The following is a 19884-nucleotide window of genomic DNA, read 5'->3' on the forward strand; positions in this document are numbered from 1 at the left end:
TGAGAAGGTTAACACTATTCTGGGCCAATGGCGGACAGGGGTGTCATTTCATGGCTAGCCGATTCTGGGCCAATGACGTGTAATTTTTTTTTAGTGATTTTTCATGGCTCAGATACATGGCACAACAATTTGGAGAACATGCTAGACATGCTTAAGTATTACTTCAAAATGATGGGAAATAAATTATACATTTTGTTTTTTATGCATGCTATTATTTTTCATAATTATACAGTGCAGTAAAATCTCCTAAATTGCGCATTTCTAAACAGTGAATTCATAATACACGGCAACATCATGCAGCAGTTTGCAAATTAATGATTCATGGAAATTACATGTATCTCACGATTGTAACCTCCAAAGTGAAGGTTTTCTGGTCCATTTTTGAATATCTGTTATGCTGTGTTTGCACAAATGGTGGTTTCTTAATAAGTAAAGCTGTATGAAAATGAGATTTTCCTCATTGTATCAGGTAGGCAAATTTTGAAACATATGAAGATCAGGGATGAGTTGCCAGATGATGCTAGAACAATTAACTCCAGCAGTGTTCACTAACTTTGCCCTTGGTTTTTAAGTTTGATGGAGTTTTGGTTGAATTTAAACATTGTCGTTCTTCTGTCTATGTATCTATTGCCAGACGCCTGAATCCCGTAAGGGGTGGCCACAAACAAATCGCCTCCGAGTCGCCCTGTCCCATGCCATTTCACTGTCTCCCTCCCAGCTTGCACCCCCCCTCTCCCTCCCAGCTTGCACCCCCCCTCTCCCATATACCTCTCTGCTCCATCCCTCCATCTCATCCTTGGCCTCCCCCCCTCCACCTCACTCACATACACTCTTCTCATCAGTCTCTCACTTTCCACCCTCTCCACATGGCCAAACCACCTCAGTGTGTTTCTCCTAACACATTCTATCATATCCACAGCCACACCACAATGCTCCTTCACTTCCTCATTTGTCAGTCTGTCTCTCAGTGTGACTCCATATGCTCTTATCAAATAACTCATTTCCACAGCTCTCACTCTTGACTTCTGTCCCTCCAATAAGGTCCAGGCTTCACTTCCATACATTAGAGTTGGTATCACAATACTGTCATGTAGTAACTTTTTCACTTCCATGCTCATTTCCTTGTTTCTTATCACTGCTTGCAAGGAACCAGCAACCTTTCTTCCCTGTTGTACCCTTTCAAGACTTCACTCTGTAAACTTCCATCTTTACTCATCACATCACCCAAGTACTTAAACACACTCATATTTTCCATTCCCTCCTCATCCAACTTCACTGTACATTCACTAATTTCACGTTTCTTGAAGACCATAACTTTACTCTTCCCTACCTTCACCTTTAGATTCCGTTTCTTACATACTCTCCCAGACTCATCCACCAAGCCTTGCAGTTCCACTTCGTCTTCACTTAACAACACAGAATCATCTGCAAACAACAGTACAGGGAGTTTCAAACACCGCCCTCTCTCATTAGGGCTGCTTCAACATCCACTACCCTGCCGTATGGTTCTTTTATAGCCCTATCCATATACAGATTGAACAGCCACGGAGACATGACACATCCCTGTTTTAATCCAACCTTCAAATAGAAAAATTCACTCAGTTCACTATCCACACGCACTGCAGCCTTAGCACCCTTATACATACTCTTCACGGCACTCAGTAACTTCCCATCCACTCCATATATTGTTAATACTTTCCACAATCTTTGTCTGTCCACCGTGTTGTAATGCATTTTCCAAATCCATGAAGGCCGCATACAACTTCTTTCCCTTCTTTAGAAACTTTTCCACTGGAGATCTAAGAATGAATATCTGGTCTGCACAGCCTCTTCCCTTCCTAAAACTTCCCTGTTCTTCTCCAATTAAATCCTCTATTGTTTCCCTAACCCTGTCAATAAGTATCCTACCATATACATCATCCATCCATCCAACCATCGTCCAATTCTACGTTGCCTCATGAGGAGTGTAGAAGCCCGGGGCTAGGCAATTTGGTCCTGACATTTAAAATGAGAGTGACCAGCCTCACTCATCCCTGAGTGGCATTACATGAGCAGTAAACCTAACCATCCCTTGGATATAAACCTTCACCAGCTCAATCTGATTGGAGTGCTGTAATTACCCACTAAACCACCAGGTGCCATGATTTGATTATATGGTTACCACCCAGCGTAGTAAATGGTTTACAGTATATTTTTTACGCTTTTTTTTTTTTTTCAGCCAGGTATCATCACAGAGACCTGAAAATTTTATGGGAAGTGCAAAATTAGTTATATTTTGTTATTGTATCATCAGATATTGATTTGTGTGTGTGTGTGTGTGTGTAAATGCACATCGTATTTATTTATGGTCAGAATTGGATTAAATTTTCATATATGCAATATACATTGCACATTACAATCACAACAAAATACACACACACACACATTTAACCCATTGGATCCCAGGGGTGCCGGGCGAGGCATGGCACTGGGTGGGTACTAAGCGTACTGCCCTCCGCCTGTCGGCTCATAGTCGCGAAGCTCATAGGTCCCTACCCGGGGGTTCCGTGCTTTGTAAAGACTTGAAAAATCCCAGTTCTGTCCAATATTCCGGACACTGGGCTCCAATGGGATATATATATATATATATATATATATATATATATATATATATATATACAGTAATCACTCTAATATCCGGACGCCCAATAACCGAACATCCCCACTACCCGGACCTTATCGTCCTGGGATCCAACATTCCCAAAATGGTCCGAAAACCCAAAAAAATAAAAAAATAAATCGATTTTTTGCCGTCCGTAATTTGAACTTGCCGCGCGTGCCGCGGGAGAGCATTGTTTTGGTTCGTCATTCCTCCGATGTCCGATAGAGCGCCGCTGCATCCTCCCCACTTCCCGCCTGTCTCTCACCGCGACTGGACCTACGCTCTTCGCAATGGCTGCCCACGTGCTCGCTTTTGTGGTGGTGCCGTACTTGCTGCAAGGCCTCCTGCTGCTCTCGGCCCTCCTCTTAGTGTGTGTGATGATGGCCCCGCCACCTGAGAAAAGGAAGAGAGTGATGTTGACTCTGGAAAAGAAGAGAGAGATATTGGAGAAAGTTGATGCGGGTTGGTCTTCTTCACGCATTCTCCGCGAGTATGACCTGGCCCGGTCAACTTTGTTCGATATCAAACGTTCCCGAGACAAACTCATGCAGTACACGGCTGACTTCTCGCCGAGAAGCAAACGCAACGTGGAAAGGAAGGTTATGTTTACCCCCAAGTTTGCAGAAATCGACCGATCCACATTGATTTGGTACCGACAGCAACGTGCAGCTGGTGTGATGGTACGTGGAACGGAGCTGAAGGCTGCTGCTGAGAAGTTTGCAAGGCTTCACGACGCCCTAGACTTCAAGGCATCCGAGGGTTGGCTCTTCGCGTTCAAGTTGCGACATGGCCTTACTAACCGTAAAGCACATGGCGAAGCATTGGACGCTAACGAGGATGGAGTTGACGAGTTTCAGCACAAGGTGAAAGGCTTGATCGACAGGGAGGGCCTCACTCTTGGTCAAGTCTATAACGCAGACGAAACTGGCCTATTCTATCGCTCGCTGCCAACGAACACTCTAGCCGAGGAGACGGAGAAGCGTGTACCTGGCCGCAAGCTTTCTAAGGAACGAATATCTGCTTTGTGTTGTGCCAGTGCTAACGGCATGCACCGGCTTAAGCCTGTTGTTGTTGGCCGTGCAAAGCAGCCTCGGTGCCTTCGTGGGGTGATGGATGTCCTTCCTGTCGTATGGTACCATTCTTTGAAAGCATGGTTCACAGCTGTGATTTTCAAAGACTGGTTTCACCGTCACTTCGTCAAGGAGGTCATCCAGTACCAGACGAAGACACTGGGAATCCCTCGCGACCAGGTAAAGGCTCTCCTTCTGCTCGACAATGCACCTGCCTACCCGTGCGACAAGGACTTGGTTGCTGAAAATGGCCGTATTAGGTGCATGTTTCTGCCACCTAATACGACTGCTCTCATTCAACCCATGGACCAAGGAGTGATCGTGGCAACAAAGCGCCTGTATCGTCGGAAGTTCCTGGACGAGGTGATGGTTGTTCTCGAGGACGAGGGTGAGCGCAGGGAAGGACGTGACACTCGAGGCAAGCGGACTTTGGAAAACCTTCGCCGCTACAACATCAAGTCTGCGCTGTACAACTGGGCTAGTGCATGGAAGGAAGTCCCTGTGAAAACTCTTGAAAATGGTTGGTCTCGTCTGCTTCTCGGAACAGATGTGGAGTACGATTTTCTGGGCTTTGACGTGGATGACTTCCATGCACGGCTACGTACGCACGGCGACGTTGTTGATGTGGACGATGTACGTGAGTGGTTGGACGACGACGAGGGCGATCCTGGGTATCAGACGTTGTCTGATATCGAGATCGCGTCTTCGGTTGCTGGTGTCAGTCCCGAACTTGAAGATTCCGACGACGAAGGCGACGATGATGCGGACTCCTCTCAGCAGGACACTACTCCAGCCATCCCCAAGCTGAGCGCACTCCGGGAACATCTGGAGTTCGTCCTAGACTACCTGGAACACCCGGACTGCGACAGGGAGATGGGGCCCTTGGGACTCGTGGAGGAAGTGCGTGCTTTCAGGCAGCGCATCATCAATCGCCAGAATCGTCGGTCCTTGCGTCAGTCAACGATTGACAGTTTTTTCAGACCCGTGACCCCCGCTGTGCCGAGCCCTGGCTCCGCTCCGTTGCCTCCCCAAGACAGGCCCTCATGCTCCGAGCCATAGCCCAGCACATCAGCTACAGTGGAGTCACCGCTCGTTGTGAGTTTGCGGCTTTCCTCAGAGTCTTCTGCAGTCGGTACGCCATCACCACGACCCAGCGATGCACCCCTTGGTCGCCTGCCAGTGATACTCTCGGACTCTGACAGTGAATAAACAGCAAGAACTTCTCCACTAGACCACACAGGAATTTTGAGTGTTGTGCAGTGAAAAAAACGGTGTGTTGTGTTAAGGTTTTCAAGTTGAGAGAAAAGACTCAGTAGAAAAGAAATTTAACGTAACTAACCTTCTTTGTTTTGGCTTTGGAAAATAAAAAAAACTTGGGAAAAGTTAATGTGCAACACTAAATTAAAATGGAACATTATTTGGACTAAAGTGAACACTGTGAAGAGAACGGACTTCTGTGTGTTATTGACTAAGTTCAGTGCAAGACTTCAGGAAGAGTGTACTGCAAGTGCTTCAGGAAATCGTTCTTACTGCCAGAGTCCGAGAGGAGGCGGTTATTCATCGAGGTGGCCAGGGACTTGCTGTAAGTAGCCAGAATGTTTCATACTGTACTTTTTTCCATACTATACTTACCAGAATGTTTCATACTGTACTTTTTTCCATACTATACTTACTTCATGCATGTGCAGTAGGAATGTGTTTTTCAGAGTTAGGCAAGGTTAGGGTCCATAAGTACCAGAATGTTTATTAATGTATGAACATACTTCTAAACCCTCATTTTATGTTTCTTTTGCATTTATTTCAGTCATTTATGTGCCTTATTGGTGTGATTTGGGTGTTAAATAGGTGCTATGCATGTCCAGAGGGAGTTGTATAGGTGTTTCTCTGAGTTAGGGTCCATAAGTACAAGTCCATAAGCTGGAGCCCAATATCCGGACGAAACCAATAACCGAACCTACCGATGGCTCTATTACTCCGGATATTGGAGTGATTACTGTATATATATATATATATATATATATATATATATGTTTACTGTATATATATATATATATATTTATACTGTATATATATATATATATATATATATATATATATATATATATATATACGCGTCCAACACGCGTTAGTCCAGCACAATTCACGTCCAGCACGGAGAGCAAATAATTAGTATTATTTAATACGATTTAATTACTGCAACACGAGTGTGTTAGCATAACACACACAGAGCTCCGAGAAGTGGGCGAAATCCGCTGAGTTCACCTCTAGCACGATCACCCCCGGTCCAACACTGTCATACTGGACATTCCCATGATGATGATAGCCAATGAAAACTTCTGATCAAGTAGCCTTCCCCGCCCGCTATCGTGACGTGATTGTGATGCTGCCCAATTAAAAATGCTTCTGCTGTCAGGTGATGTTTTGTGTCAATTTCTCCCGCCACAGCGCCACTTAGTCGCATAATTCGCATTGGAAGGTGCTTTTTTCTTGCTGCATTTTCTGCCCTTGTTACTGCATTTTACCCTGCTCACGATGCCTAGGAAGCCTTCTGAGAACCCCAAGAAGCGTTGGCACCTCCCTCAGGCCACCAAGTTAAAAAGCATCGAGAGGAAGAAGAAAGGGGAGAGGAAAGTTGACATTGCCAAGGCCTACGACATGAATGAAGCCAACGTGAGGACCATAATAAAAAACCAAGACAAGATCCTGGCAGCAGTGAAGACTTACAGAGTGCTAGGACAGGCAGAAGCAGGACCTTCCATGGCTGTGGACGAAGTTAGTGATTCTGAGTGTGATTTCGAAGGATTTATGAGGGAGGTTGAGGAGGAGCAGCAGCCATTACCCGCTAGTGACGCCAGCAGCCATCCTCGGGGGACCCAGTAGGACTACCTACAGCCTTGGATACCACCTTCCATTCCCAGCAAGCCCACCAACACTATCCTAAAAAGTTAGTTATCATTCATAGCACAGTACCATTTATTATAATTACAGTAGTACCAATATATGTATAGGTATATGGTAGGTATTTAGGGTGACTTTTCCTAGGGTTGCTGACATAATTCATTTTTCCCCATAAGCTCTGTTGTTTGTCCAACACGTTTTTGGTCCAACACGGGACCCATGCATGACAATATTACCATGTTGGACGTGAGGGTACTGTATGTATGTATGTATATACACATACATACAAGGCCCACCGAACCAGGGGAGGCTAACCGACAAAAGTAAAAAAGTGAAGCTAATACACGCTAGCAGTATTTGACATCTTTCCTTTGGCTGCTTCGTGGATACAGATCTATCTGGCTCCATTTTTGGATTGCTAAAATCAACCCTATTCCAAAGTACCTAAAAAATTTTCCCCTGACTTAAGTAGAAGCTCAATACGCCCAACAAGAGAGGACCATATCCTCCCGCACTGCTTTATCCAATGGCGGGAGCTCTGGGCCGTGACGTCATAGGCTTGGGCAGGGAGGGAGGAGACCCAGTCTGTTTTCCCATGTCGTCATTGCCAGTAATCATGAAAAAATGAAGAGTATTGCCAGGCAGGAATGATACTATTGGTGATTACTATTTCAGTTTATTATAGTAGCCATGTCAGTCATTAATAATTTAGTTAAGAATGCAGTGAAGCATCTTTAATTTTCGTCAAGAGCCAGAACACTAGTAATGTTACGTCAACAATAACGAAATTAAATCCATGAAGAGTGCTGCCAGGCAAAAGTTCTCTCTCTCTGAATGTGATGAGTAACTGTTTTTATCCCAAATCATTGATAATTACTGTACAATTATTTTCATTGCAGTGACATGTTATGAATATTATATGCCAGAAAATGCAATTAAAGTGGAATTTTGGGTGCTGATTATATATTTAACAAAATTTATGAACTATCAATGTTGTTATTTGTTTTTACTTTGACTTTTGGCGAAATTACAAACAATAGGGCCAGCTTTAATTATGACTCGGTTATGATGTAATAGTAATTACCACCTGTAATTAAAAAAGAAATTAAGTGCCATTCTTTTTTTCTTCACACACACATCGATAGACAACATCAGTACAGTTATTTTTCATATATAATAATTTCTTGCATCTTCAGTGGTTATGGAAATATCGTTCCCCCCAAATTACAAAACTTTAATTGCATTTTGTGGCTTGTAATGATTTTGTCTGTTAGCTCCCTCTGGTTTGAGGGGCCTCATACATATACATAAATAAATATCTATCTATCTATCTATCTATTGCCAGACACCATAATCCCATAAGGGGTGGTCATTTGACTTTGAGTTATTTGTTTTACGGGGAGGGGCACTAACCCTCCACCAACCCACTTGTTGACACTTAGGGAGCACGTATGGTTTGGTTATATGGTTACCACCCAGCGTTGTAGATTTTTTCTTGGCTAACATGAAACCATTTGGCTTGTCACTCGATGTAAAGCCACCTGTAAGGGAAAGAAAAGCAATAAGAAGTGACAGGAAAGATTGGAAGAGAGGAGGGCAGGCACAGAAAAAGAATGATAAAGGCTAAGGAAGAAGTAGGCAGCACTACATCAAGTGAGTGGATGATGGTCGCCACTACCTACCTACCATATATATATATATATATATATATATATACTGTATATGAAAAAAGGATGCAATAATACATCAATGGAAAACAGTTTACAGTAAAGGCGACATCACAGTGGGCCAAAAGTGGCTAACATGCAAGCTGTTTTTGTGAGGTGAAATGGCTGGCAGAGTCGAGTTGTCGTCACGTGTGTTAAGAGCCAAAACGGCTAGCAGTGTCCTCTGCCTTGGTGTCATGGTCATTTGTAAACAAACTACCACAGCATACCCACTCCCTCTTCCTCAGTTTCAGCAACCACCTCACATACTTCAGCAGCTCAAGAGCCACAAGGCAGTGTACTAGAGTTTTCCTTGCTGCAGAATCCACATGGAATACTGGTCACAATCTGCTTTCCACATGTTGTTTGGAAACAACACAGACAGCCTCCGCCATTGGTCTCCGGAGTGTCCAAATACTGATTTTGTCACAAAAAAAAAATAAAATAAAATAAAAAATGCAGGAATCAAATTGAATTTACTTAACAATTTTAGTTAAAGTTTCTCTCTGTGATAACAGAACACTTTCTCACCAGTTACAAAATTAATACAAGCTCATTTTAGTTCTAATCCCACCAACAGACTGTGAGCAATATTTGTTATCCATTTCACTTCACAAGCGAAATTCGCTCGCCATGGGTCAGTTTGGCTAGCAGCTCACAAAACTAGCTCACATGTTAGCCACATTTTGCCCAGTGTGACACCGCCTTAATCCCTCAGTTATCTTACATAGTGCCAAAGGCATATCAGGAAAGTGGATCTGCCTGGGTAATGGACATCTCCCCTGGCCCCTTTTTGTACATAACTGAACTTTGAAAGCCAGTGAAAAAGGCCATTACAGTAAATCATACAGCACTTATTTCACTTATTTTACACTACACTATCTGGTCAAGCAGACCTACAAACCACAGCCAAGCAGTTACCATGGTCAGGGAGACCTATCTAACACAGTCAGTCACCACTGCAGGGCCATACCTGGCAATGACATGAGAAAAACATGAAAAAAGCAGCAACACAAGAAAAATGCAGTGGACACATAGAACATAATGGTTAAATGGAATAAAATTATGGTAAAATATAATAAAATCATTGTACAGCACAGTAAGTTAAAATAAAATAAAGGTAAACACTCATGATTCCTCGGAGGGCGTCGTGCTGAGTAACCCACTAGCTCCTTGACTCTTGACTGTTGCACTGTGGCTGGTGAAGCTGTTGCACTGCACAGTACATCCTGTGTGGTCAAGTGGTGTTCCCTGATGAGCTTAGTTGCAGTCATTGTCAAGGAGGAGCTGTGGGAGTCAGCCCAGGTGAGTGGCCGTGGGACGTGGTGATGGAATGCCCACTTCAGGTGACTTGGAAGACAGCCACAAAGTCACATCCAGGGGAGACACAATGGCTGACAACGTGCTAGGTTGTAGTTTCATTATTGACGGCGTTGTTTCACAGTGTGATGGTGGCAGAGAAGAGGTGGACTGTCCTGGAGTCAGAGGCCTGAAGAAGGAGTCGATCTTTGGCAATGCTAACAATAATTCAGGTGTCGGATGACACTGCCACACAGAACACTGATCCTCCACAAGGCGAAGAGGTACCATCTCTCCATCACAGTCCAGGTGCTCGACATACTCAAGCACCCTCTTCAGGTTGTCTGGAATGTGCTCAGGCGGGGGATGGCTGGAGTCCTTCATTTCTGTGGGTTGTCCTTGCCATCCTCATCGCTCTCTTCTGGCCGGGCAGCAGCAGCAGAAGGGGCGATCACGACATCAGACATAACCTGAAAGCTGGGATCACCCCCATCCTCATCTAACTGCTCCCACACATCATCGACATCCACAGCCTTGCCTGTGTTATGAAGACATGTGGAAGTCATCCACGACAAAGCCCAGAAAGCGTGTCTGCTCTTGCATCCCAGGAGACAAGACCAACCACTTTCCAGGGTTTTCACAGAGACTTCCCTGCATGCACTCACCCAGCTCTACACTGTAGACTTGAGGTTATAGCATCGCAGGTTTTCCAGTGCCCTTTGCCGTTGCATGTCCAGCCTCTGACTGCTTGTCCTCATCCTCGAGAACAATCATCACCATGTGCAGGAACCTCCGTCATTATAGTCTCTTCATGGCTGCAAAAACACCCTGGTCCATTTGCTGAATCAGAGCAGTGGTATTAGGTGGCATAAACAAGCACCTAATGCAATCGTCATCTGCAACGAGTTCCTTCTCGGAGGGATGCGCAGGGGCATTGTCGAGGAGAAGAACATCCTTCACCTGGTCACAAGGGATTCCAAGTTCCTCTGGTTGATAATGGATGACCTTCTTGACAAAATGCCAGTGGAACCAATCTCTGAAGATCTTGGGGATAAACCAGGTCTTCACAGAATGGTACCACACAACAGGAAGGACATCCATTAGCCCATGAAGGCAACGGGGCTGCTTTGCCCGACCAACAATAATGGGCTTCAGCCAGTGCGTCCTGTAAACATTAGCACAGCACAAAGCAGATATCTGTTGCTTAGACAGCTTGTGGCCAGGCACACACTTCTCCTGCTCACCTACCAGGGTGTTTGTGGGCACTGAGCGGTAGAAGATGCCAGTTTCATTAGCATTATACCATAGACTTGACTGGGAGCAAGGCCTTCCGTCTCAGTCAGGCCTAACAATTTCTGACAAAATTCTTCCACTCCCTCCTCGTTAGCATCCAAAGCTTCGCCATGGGTCTTACGATTTGTAAGGCCATGTCGAAGCTTGAACCTGAACATACAACCTTCAGATGCAAAACTTTTCAGCAGCAGCCTTCAATTCAGTGCCATGCACTGGCACGCCTTCAGCCTGTTGCTGGTGGTACCGGATCAATGTTGAATGGTCAACATTGGCCCTCTGTTCAGTATTGTGTCTGTTTTTCTCACAGAAGTCTGCTGTGTACTGGGTGAATTTGTCATGGAATTTCCTGATGTCGTGTAGGATTGAGCGGGGCAGGTCATACTCCTTTATGATGTGGTAAGTTGACCATCCCACTTCAGTCTTACTCTGGATCTCTTGCTTCTTCTCCAGATTCAGCACTGCCCTCTTCTTTTTCCCTGGTGTAGGGGCCATCATCACACACCCTAGGAAGAGACATGTAAGGAACAGCAAGTCCTGAAGTAGGTAGGGAACAACCACAAAAGCCACCATGTGCACCACCATAACAACTGTACGAGAGCAGCTGCTCACTACACAGTCACTGCATGTGAACTGGGAGTGGCTGAGGGGGCCTCTAGTGGACGCTGGGTGAACCACCAAACCAGACAGCACTGCGCCACCGGGCTATTCCTGCCCTGGGTGGGTGAAAATCTTCACGCGGTCACAATTTCCACCAGGAAGCAAGCATTTTATCAGGATAAAATGGAAAAATGTATGTATACTGGTTTAATACAGCCAGTTCACAGCGTCCAGGTTATGGTTCGTACGGACAATGGTCATCCGGATAAATGGGGGATAACTGTATATGCATTTTGTGCAGCGCATGACCAGTTAATGCGGGGAGCCCCCACAGGCAACACAGCTTCATATTGTTGGAAACTCACTCCCAACCCTGGAACAGGGTAGAAAAGTTATGCAAGGCTGGCCCAGTATAGTGTTACCTTTGGCATGGTAAGCATGCACTGTTAAACACTTTTCCATTATTGTCAGAAATGGATCACTAACAAGATTACTGAGATAGCATATACCCTGGCCAAGGCAGCACCATCCCCCTTTTACGTTTTTTGTGACCTGGACCGTGCCTTTTGACCTTTTTGCCCAAAAAATAATCACTTCTCCTCTGATAATCCTGTGTCAGTATTCCAAGTGGTTTCATGCAATAGTTTTTCCATAATGTCACTAACAGATATATAGACAGACAAACCAAACCCAAATCATAACCTCTGTGGTGAAACTAACAATGGCAAATAGCGTTAAGTAGAATACTTGGAAATCTTTGAAACATGCAGAACAAAAATAGTCACATACTGCACTTTTGGTGCTGGAGTATTGTAGTTCTTTAAATAAGGAAACATTCAGTTATGGACAATAAATAATTTTATTTGTAACAATACCTCTGTTGTTTCACCTTCACAAATGAGGGAGTGAGGGAAAAATCCCAGAAAAACTGTATTTTTACAAGGCTTAAGAACATACAGTTGGGCCACCAAGTTATATGTTCAAAATGTGATATCTGGAAACTGATGGAGGATGTTTGAGGCACCTACTGTCTTGATACTGCGTAATGTTTGGTATTTTCATTCACAGATATATATGCCAGATATATTTCTGTTTGCTAAAATACTTCATGGGAGAAATTAAAGAAAGACAGTGGTAGAAAGTTACGAAGCACATACGGTATGTGGAAAGGTATGTCTGAGAGGTTGAGTCAGGATTCAAGGGGCTTGAATAGTTAGTGAATGAATGTGTGGTCTATTAGATTGGGCATGCTGTTGATTAATTCTATCAGTATCATGTTTTTTCTTTTTCCGTGCTTTACAGAACCTCTCTCTCCCCACCAGTAATTGTGAAGAGGAAGTGGAATGGTGGTAATATATCTTAGCATTACAGTAAACCCTCGTTATAACAAACCCAGATATAGCATCTGATTAAATGAATGTCACAAAGCCCATCGAACTGTGTTGATTAAATGGGGTGCATCATGCAGCCCTTCCAAATGCCTCTGAGCCCACCAAACGTACAGTGCCTGTTAAAGGGGGTGCATTATGCGGCTCGTATGAGCCAAATCGTCCCCTGCACATGGAATGACTCACAATGTAGTTACCAAGATTGGCAGTGGTTTCTCCCACCTACGTGGGCTAGGTTGATGATCCGTGAGCGGGAATAGGTAATGAGTTGGGCTATTTTTGAGCTACTGCTGGTAGGCCTGGGTGGGACTGGAGTTTGTGGACTCACTGTATCACACATGATCGACCTCAGTCTTGCTGCATCTTTTGTTGCGTTCAGACAACTGCGTGCACATGTCACGTCTCTTGGCTATGCCAAGTGTTTTCCTATTGTGATTGTGAAAAATTATTTCTAGTAAGGAATCACCCAGTACCTCCTCTTCTGAAAAGGCATAGAGTGGATTATTACCATTGCGAAGATGGAAGTTATTGAGACACATAAGAAAAGCCTGAGCAAGGCCGAACTCGTGCAATTATTGCCATAAGACGACGACTTGTCGTGAGATCTTGTAGGCTAAAGATAAAACAAAGGAAGCAGTGAAGAAAATGGAAAATGGAGGAAGGGGAAGAATGTGTTCAGGACCAGGAAGCTGCCACATGAGAAGCTGGACAAAGCTGTATATAAGTGGTATATGCAGGAGCAAGCAGATGATGTCCCTGTGCGTAGCCTAAACATCCAATATGCATCTCAGCGGCTTGCTGCACACCTTGAAATCAAAGATTTCAAATGTAGCAATGGCTGGCTTTGGAGATTCATGCGACACCATAGTATTGTTAACAAGTCCATAAATGGAGACATGCTTATTGCCAGCATTGATGCTGTGGAGTCATTTGTCCAGCTTCTTTGGAGGCTGATGGAGGAAGAGGGCCTGTGTGAGTTTCAAGTCTACAGTGCAGATGAGACTGGGCCCCTCTTGCTTGCTCTTCTTCAAAACACCAAGGGGTTCCAATGGTATTGGCAGCACCCCAGCAGGACTCTTGTTTGGCAAGCTACAGCTCGCAAATGTGAGTATTTTTTCCCTTCAGCGAAAAAAATTTTCATGCAAGTCTCCTTTCGGCGAGGAGAAAATACATCCACTTCAAAACCCAGTAAACTACAAAATAAGTAAATCTCAGAGCACATTGTGATCAATTATTAAGTCTTTCCTTGTCACCGTTGTGAATGTTTAACCTCATTATATGATTCTGATCATCACAATGTGTAAATAAATACCGGTAAATGTATTTATTGCTCGTAAAATATTTCGGCTCTTAGTCAGTTTGGCTACTAAGAATTTATTTGGCTTATAAATCTGAAACCTTAGGAGCCAGATGGCTCGCAACCATCGGCAGTTGGCAAGAGCCCTGCCCAGAGTATAAAACAGTGAAGGAGCATTTTTTCCATTCTTGCCTGTGCCAGTGCTGATGGCTGTCATTGCTTATAGCCAGTCCTAGTAGGTAAGGGCAAGTGACCCAGGTCACTCATGGACATCATGGCCAAGCTTCCTGCAGAGTACCATGAGAACAATTCTGCTTGGTTTACTCAGGATGTTGTTAATGACTGGTTCCACCACAGATTCAACCCGTCCGTGACGTAGCACCAAAAAAGGTATGGCATCAGTCCTAACAACATGAAGGAAGTGCAGCTGTTGGACAGTCCACCAGCCCATCCTTCCTCCAGCAAACTCTGCAGCATGGATGGACGAATCAAGGCCTTGTTCCTGCCAGCCAGCTTCACTGCCCTTACCCAGTCCATGGACCAGGGAATCATAGTGAGTGTCAAGAGGCACTACAGAAGCCTCTACCTGCAACAATGCCTCATTGTGACCGAGGATGTAATGGCCCAGGCTAACAATGAGGACACCATTGGCAAGAAAGCCCTACACAATTTCAAGAAATACATTGTAAAGGATGCTGTCTTTGACCGGACAGGGGCTTGGAAGAAAATGTGTCTTGCCACGCTCTAGAATGGGTGGTGCAACCTCCTCAAAACTTCCAAGACTCGGGCATTACAGCATGATTTTGAGGGGTTTGAGTTGCAGCATCCACGTCTGAAGCTGCAGTCGGTCCATGTCCTTCTTCTTTTTCCTCCTTTCCCAGTGTATTGTCTTCCTGCAGTTTTGCCACAGTCTCCTTCTATCTCAGGTGATGATATCCAGGCATACCAGCATCTTCATCCAGCCACTTTTGCAGCTCCTTCTCAGCAAGGTTCCCCTGCCCAGTGGTTGCCAACATTTCTGCTGCCAAACCACTGAGGTTGGCAGAAATGTTGGCAGCAACAGGGCAGGGGAACCTTGCTGAGGAGAAGCTGGAAAAGTGACTGGATGAAGATGCTGGTGTGCCTGGGTACCATCACCAGACAGAGGAGGAAATTGTGGTAGAACTGCAGAAAGACAAGACACTGGGAAAGGAAGAAAATGAAGAGGAGGAGGAGGCACATGGACCAACTGTAGCATCAGGCATTGATGCTGCAGACACATTCATGACCATTGTAGACAAAGTTGGAGAATGTCTGACATAACATTATGAGGTCCTGCTTCTCATCAGGCTAGAGTTAATGCAGAAGCAGGAGCCAAAGAAGATTCAGCCTAAGATCTCCCAGTTTTTCAAGTTTGCATCATGGCAGCAGGAGGCTTGAGACCTCCATTGTGTCTTTAGCATCAACATCCTCATTCAGCCACCATACAGCCACAGGATCCAGTGCTACAGCCTCCAGGACCTCAGCTCCTAGCACCTCAGGACTGTCTGTACCAAACATGACACTTGAGTTACCAGAAGCCATGTTTGATGACAGTGATGATGAATGACTGTTAACTCAATGTGCAGCTTACAAGAGGAGTGACAGTGTATGCAGTGTACATCCATCTACAGTATACAGGTATAGTGTACAATGCATACATTTTGTGCCCCTTTTTACTCTAGCCTGGCTTGAAATTGCCCTCTTGCCATTGTGATTGTTGAGTTGTAACAATAGACTGTAGTAATACTGTACTAGTCAGGATGAATTGCTGTGACAAGGATGTGAAATGAGCTCCAAGAGGGCAAAGTTATGAGTGAAGTAGTGTAAAATGGGTATAGTTTTCACTTCCAGTACTAGAACATGCTATTATATTCACTCATTTTCAAATGTGCTTGAAATCCCACCTTGTGGGGAGCGGAAGACCCTTGGATATAAAGAACTATCGGCTTTAATGAACCTAACTTTCCTCCAATTGGTCCGTTATGGCAAGGGTCCACTGTATATGGAAACTATTTAATTATTTAAGTTAATGATGAAAATTCTTTTTACAAAGCATTATCTGGCATTTTGTCTCAGCAGTCAAGTGAGTGACTTTCTGAACAGAATAGAAAGGTTGACTCTATAGTTAACAGACAAACTGGGTCACGGGTGATATGAATTGTGGATGTTGATGCCGGTAGGATGATGCCAGAAAATTTGACAGCTCGAATGGTAAGTGAATGAAGTGTGACCCATTTTACTGGGCACTCTGTTGATAACAATTTTTAAATTTATTTTGTATTATGATGCCACTTGTTAATTCTATGCAGGCACTACATAACTTTATGTGGAAATATCAAATGATAAGGATAATGAGGACTTAATGCAGTCTCTGATAGCTGATATTGTAATCTAGGCGACCATGAGAAAACCAGTAGTGGATTGCATAATATGAGGGTAGGTAGGCTTCTATGCAAGTGATTTAACATCAGTATTAGAGTGAGACAGTCATGTGTGATGTCCCCATGGCTGTTCAGTATTTTCAGTATATGGTAGAGGTTATAAGAAAGGTATGATCTCGAGTTATGGAGAAAGGAATGAGGATAGTAATGAATGAAGGATGGAGTATCTCAGATGTGATGGATAGAGATAATGTTGTGCTACTTGCTAATACTGAACAAGAGCTTTCCAGACCAGTACAGTATAAAGTTTTGTTGGTATCTAAGAGTGTCGTGAGGTGAAAGCAAATAAGAGTACCAGTGGTTATCAAGAGAGAAGTTGTCTCCCAGTGTTATGTTCTGGTGAATGAAGAAACCTGAATAGGTGTGGGACTTAAGAGCCTGGGTGCTGTGATAAGGAGAGAAGTATAGTAGCACAGGGAAGGTAAGTGATAGGTGAAAGCTGTGATACAAAATAGAGGCCTGGGTGTGACAATTCCAAGAGGATTTCATAAAGTAGTTTAATTGGCTACATTAACATATACTGCATAGGTATGAGACTTTGACATGGTAGGGAAAAGTCAAGAGTTAAAACAGCGGAGATTGGGTAATTGAGAAATGTACATGGAATGCTGAGAGTGGCAAGGAAAAGAAATAGTGATTCATGAAAGATTTGGAGAAATGAAGCCTGTAGACAATAGAGTTGAAGAGAGTATGCATAGATGATATGGTCATGTGGAGAGAATATGTATGAGTAGGGTGGCAAAAATGGTTTAAGTGAGTGAATTTATAGGTGGGAGGATGTGTGGTAGGCCAAGAGGAATGTGGATTGATATGGTATATGAGTTTTTAAAAATGCAAGACGTGGAGGTTGATGAGGGTAGAGCTGACAGCAGATCAAGTGGGCTGGATGAATTTTGTGCAGAGGAGTGCATGATAAGGGTTTGACACCTCCTTTTTAACTTAACAGTTGTTGGATTGACTGTGTGATAAGAACATAAAGTGCATATGTATGGATGATTATGTCTGTAAAGTGGCACCAGGATTCAAAAGGCTTGAATGGTGAATGAATGATTGTGTGGCCCCTTTTTATTGGACATGGTATTTACTAGTGCACAGTCTATCATGCCTTTCTCTCTTCCTTGCTTTCTTGGCCCTGCTATTCACTTTTGGGTAAAAAAAAAAGGGGGGCCTTATGATAAGGATGTTATTACCACTGATGGTAATGTTAATAATGATGGTTATGATGATGTTGACATTGATAATATTTATGGTGATGGTGATGATGATGATGATATTAATTACAAAGGTTGTAAATTTTTTCTTTCTTTCATTCTTTCCTCTTCCTTCTGCTTATGGTTGACTCTACATTGAGTGACAAGCCTGATGGTTTCCTGTACACCAGGAAACCATATACTACGCTGGGTGGCAACCATATAACCAAATCATGGCACCTGGTGGTTTAGTGGGTAATTACAGAGCTCCAACCATATTGAGCTGGTGAAGGTTTATATCCAAGGGGTGGTTGGGGTTATTGCTCATGTAATGCCACTCAGGGATGAGTGAGGCTGGTCACTCTCATCTTAAATGTCAGGACCAAATTGCCTACTGTAACTCCGGGCTTCTATGCTCCTCATGGGGCAATGTAGAATTGGATGATGGATGGATGGATGGATGGTAAATTTTTAATATCCTTACTACTACCTTTATTACCATTACAGGGTGCAAGACGACTAAAGCTGAGAAACCTTCCTGAGTGTGCTGGGTTGTCTGGTGGTCAGGCTATTGAACTATTGGCACAGGATGGTGACCGTAACACTTTCTTCTTCCCTTTACCAATGCTTAAGCACCGGGATTGTTCATTCAGCTTTGCTGGACTTAAAACACGATTGAAAAAGATTGCGGAGGAGTTGGAGGAAGATCAAGGTGAAGTTGTTTTTCTGTATTCGTTAGCTGAATATAATTAATGTTGAGGTCTGGTGTTGTACTTGTTAGGTACCAGTTGGAATGAAAATCAGTTGCTACTAGCATAGCACTACAATTTTCCATGAAGTAACTGGAGGTTCTGAAGTCATTTAATGCCATCATTGTCACAGGCTGATAAGTTGACCCTTATTTGTTTTGGATTATAGTAGCCTTGACTGGAGCCCCTATATCTCCACACTTAAAGTAATTACTGTAGCTTTACCCTAGACTCCACCTCATCCTGGCTTAAATGTAATCCTTGATTACATTGCCTTCCATATTCAACATCTATTGGGTGTTAGAAAACTTTTTGCAGTATGAGACTGGAAATGCAGCAGTGTGAAGTGGAACGTCAAGGTATGACAGTGTTTAGTGTGTGGCAGTGTCAGATGAGACTGTGAGATGTGGTAGTGTGGAATGAGAGTATGATATGTGGCAGTCTGTGGTGAGTTATAGTACTGGTGGTGTGTGTGTGTGTGTGTGTGTGAGAGAGAGAGAGAGAGAGAGACCTGCATGGAGAGACATGTTGGTGGCCACATCAGTGCATGAACATGAGACCTTGGTAGGACATGAATTTAAGGGGTAGAGACTGACAACATTGGAAGTGTGATTATGAAGAAATATATGTGGCATGAATGACTTGGATGGTTTAGGAAACAAAGAGGTTCATGAAAGATGTGGAGTGAGAAAGATGACTTTTCAGAGGCTAGGAGAGATTGTTGAGATGGTATGGCTGTATAGAGGGAGTAGATATGTGGTGAAACAGACACATGTTTGTGTGTTTGAGTATGGGAGGGCCATGGAAGACCAAGGAGACAAATTGATGTGGAACATGAATGTTCAAGAAAGAAATGTTTAAAAGTTGAGGAAACAAAAGACTTTTCAGAGACTAGGAGAGAGTGTTGAGATGGTATGGCTGTATATAGGGAGTAGATATGTGGTGAAAAAGACACATGTTTGTGAGTTTGAGTATGGGAGGGCCATGGAAGACCAAGGAGACAAATTGATGACATGATTGTTCAAGAAAGTATGGTTGTAAAGTTGAGGAAACAAAAGAATTGAAAAGTTACTGAAACAAATGGGTGAAGAGAGTTTGGATGCATTTGACACTGGTTGTACCTCCTTTTATTTATCTTATTATTTGATGGAATGACTGAATTTGTGAAGCAAATCTGAAAGAAAACATGAAAATCAATATACTCGTTCATTCATTATTATCATTTATAAAGACTCCAACATGCTTGCATACATCAGCCTTGGTTACCTGTTGGTGGCTTTCCATATTTGCTCGA

The 19884-nt window shown here is 43.7% G+C and overlaps 1 protein-coding gene across 1 annotated transcript in view; it reads left to right on the plus strand.

Moving 5' to 3' along the window:
* Window positions 1-19884, plus strand: part of Tcs4 (Threonyl-carbamoyl synthesis 4) — a gene marked incomplete at its 5' end in the record, with an annotated part of 147224 nt that overhangs the window by 68641 nt on the left and 58699 nt on the right. Inside the window, one exon of the mRNA XM_080275634.1 lies at window positions 18349-18553. Within this exon, the coding sequence (XP_080131760.1) occupies window positions 18349-18553 (205 nt within the window). The remainder of the gene's footprint in view (window positions 1-18348; window positions 18554-19884) is intronic.

The sequence above is a fragment of the Coenobita brevimanus genome, chromosome 62 (assembly GCF_032717465.1).
Source record: "Coenobita brevimanus isolate Jiangsu-jjx chromosome 62, ASM3271746v2, whole genome shotgun sequence".
In the NCBI taxonomy this organism is placed as follows: domain Eukaryota; kingdom Metazoa; phylum Arthropoda; class Malacostraca; order Decapoda; family Coenobitidae; genus Coenobita; species Coenobita brevimanus.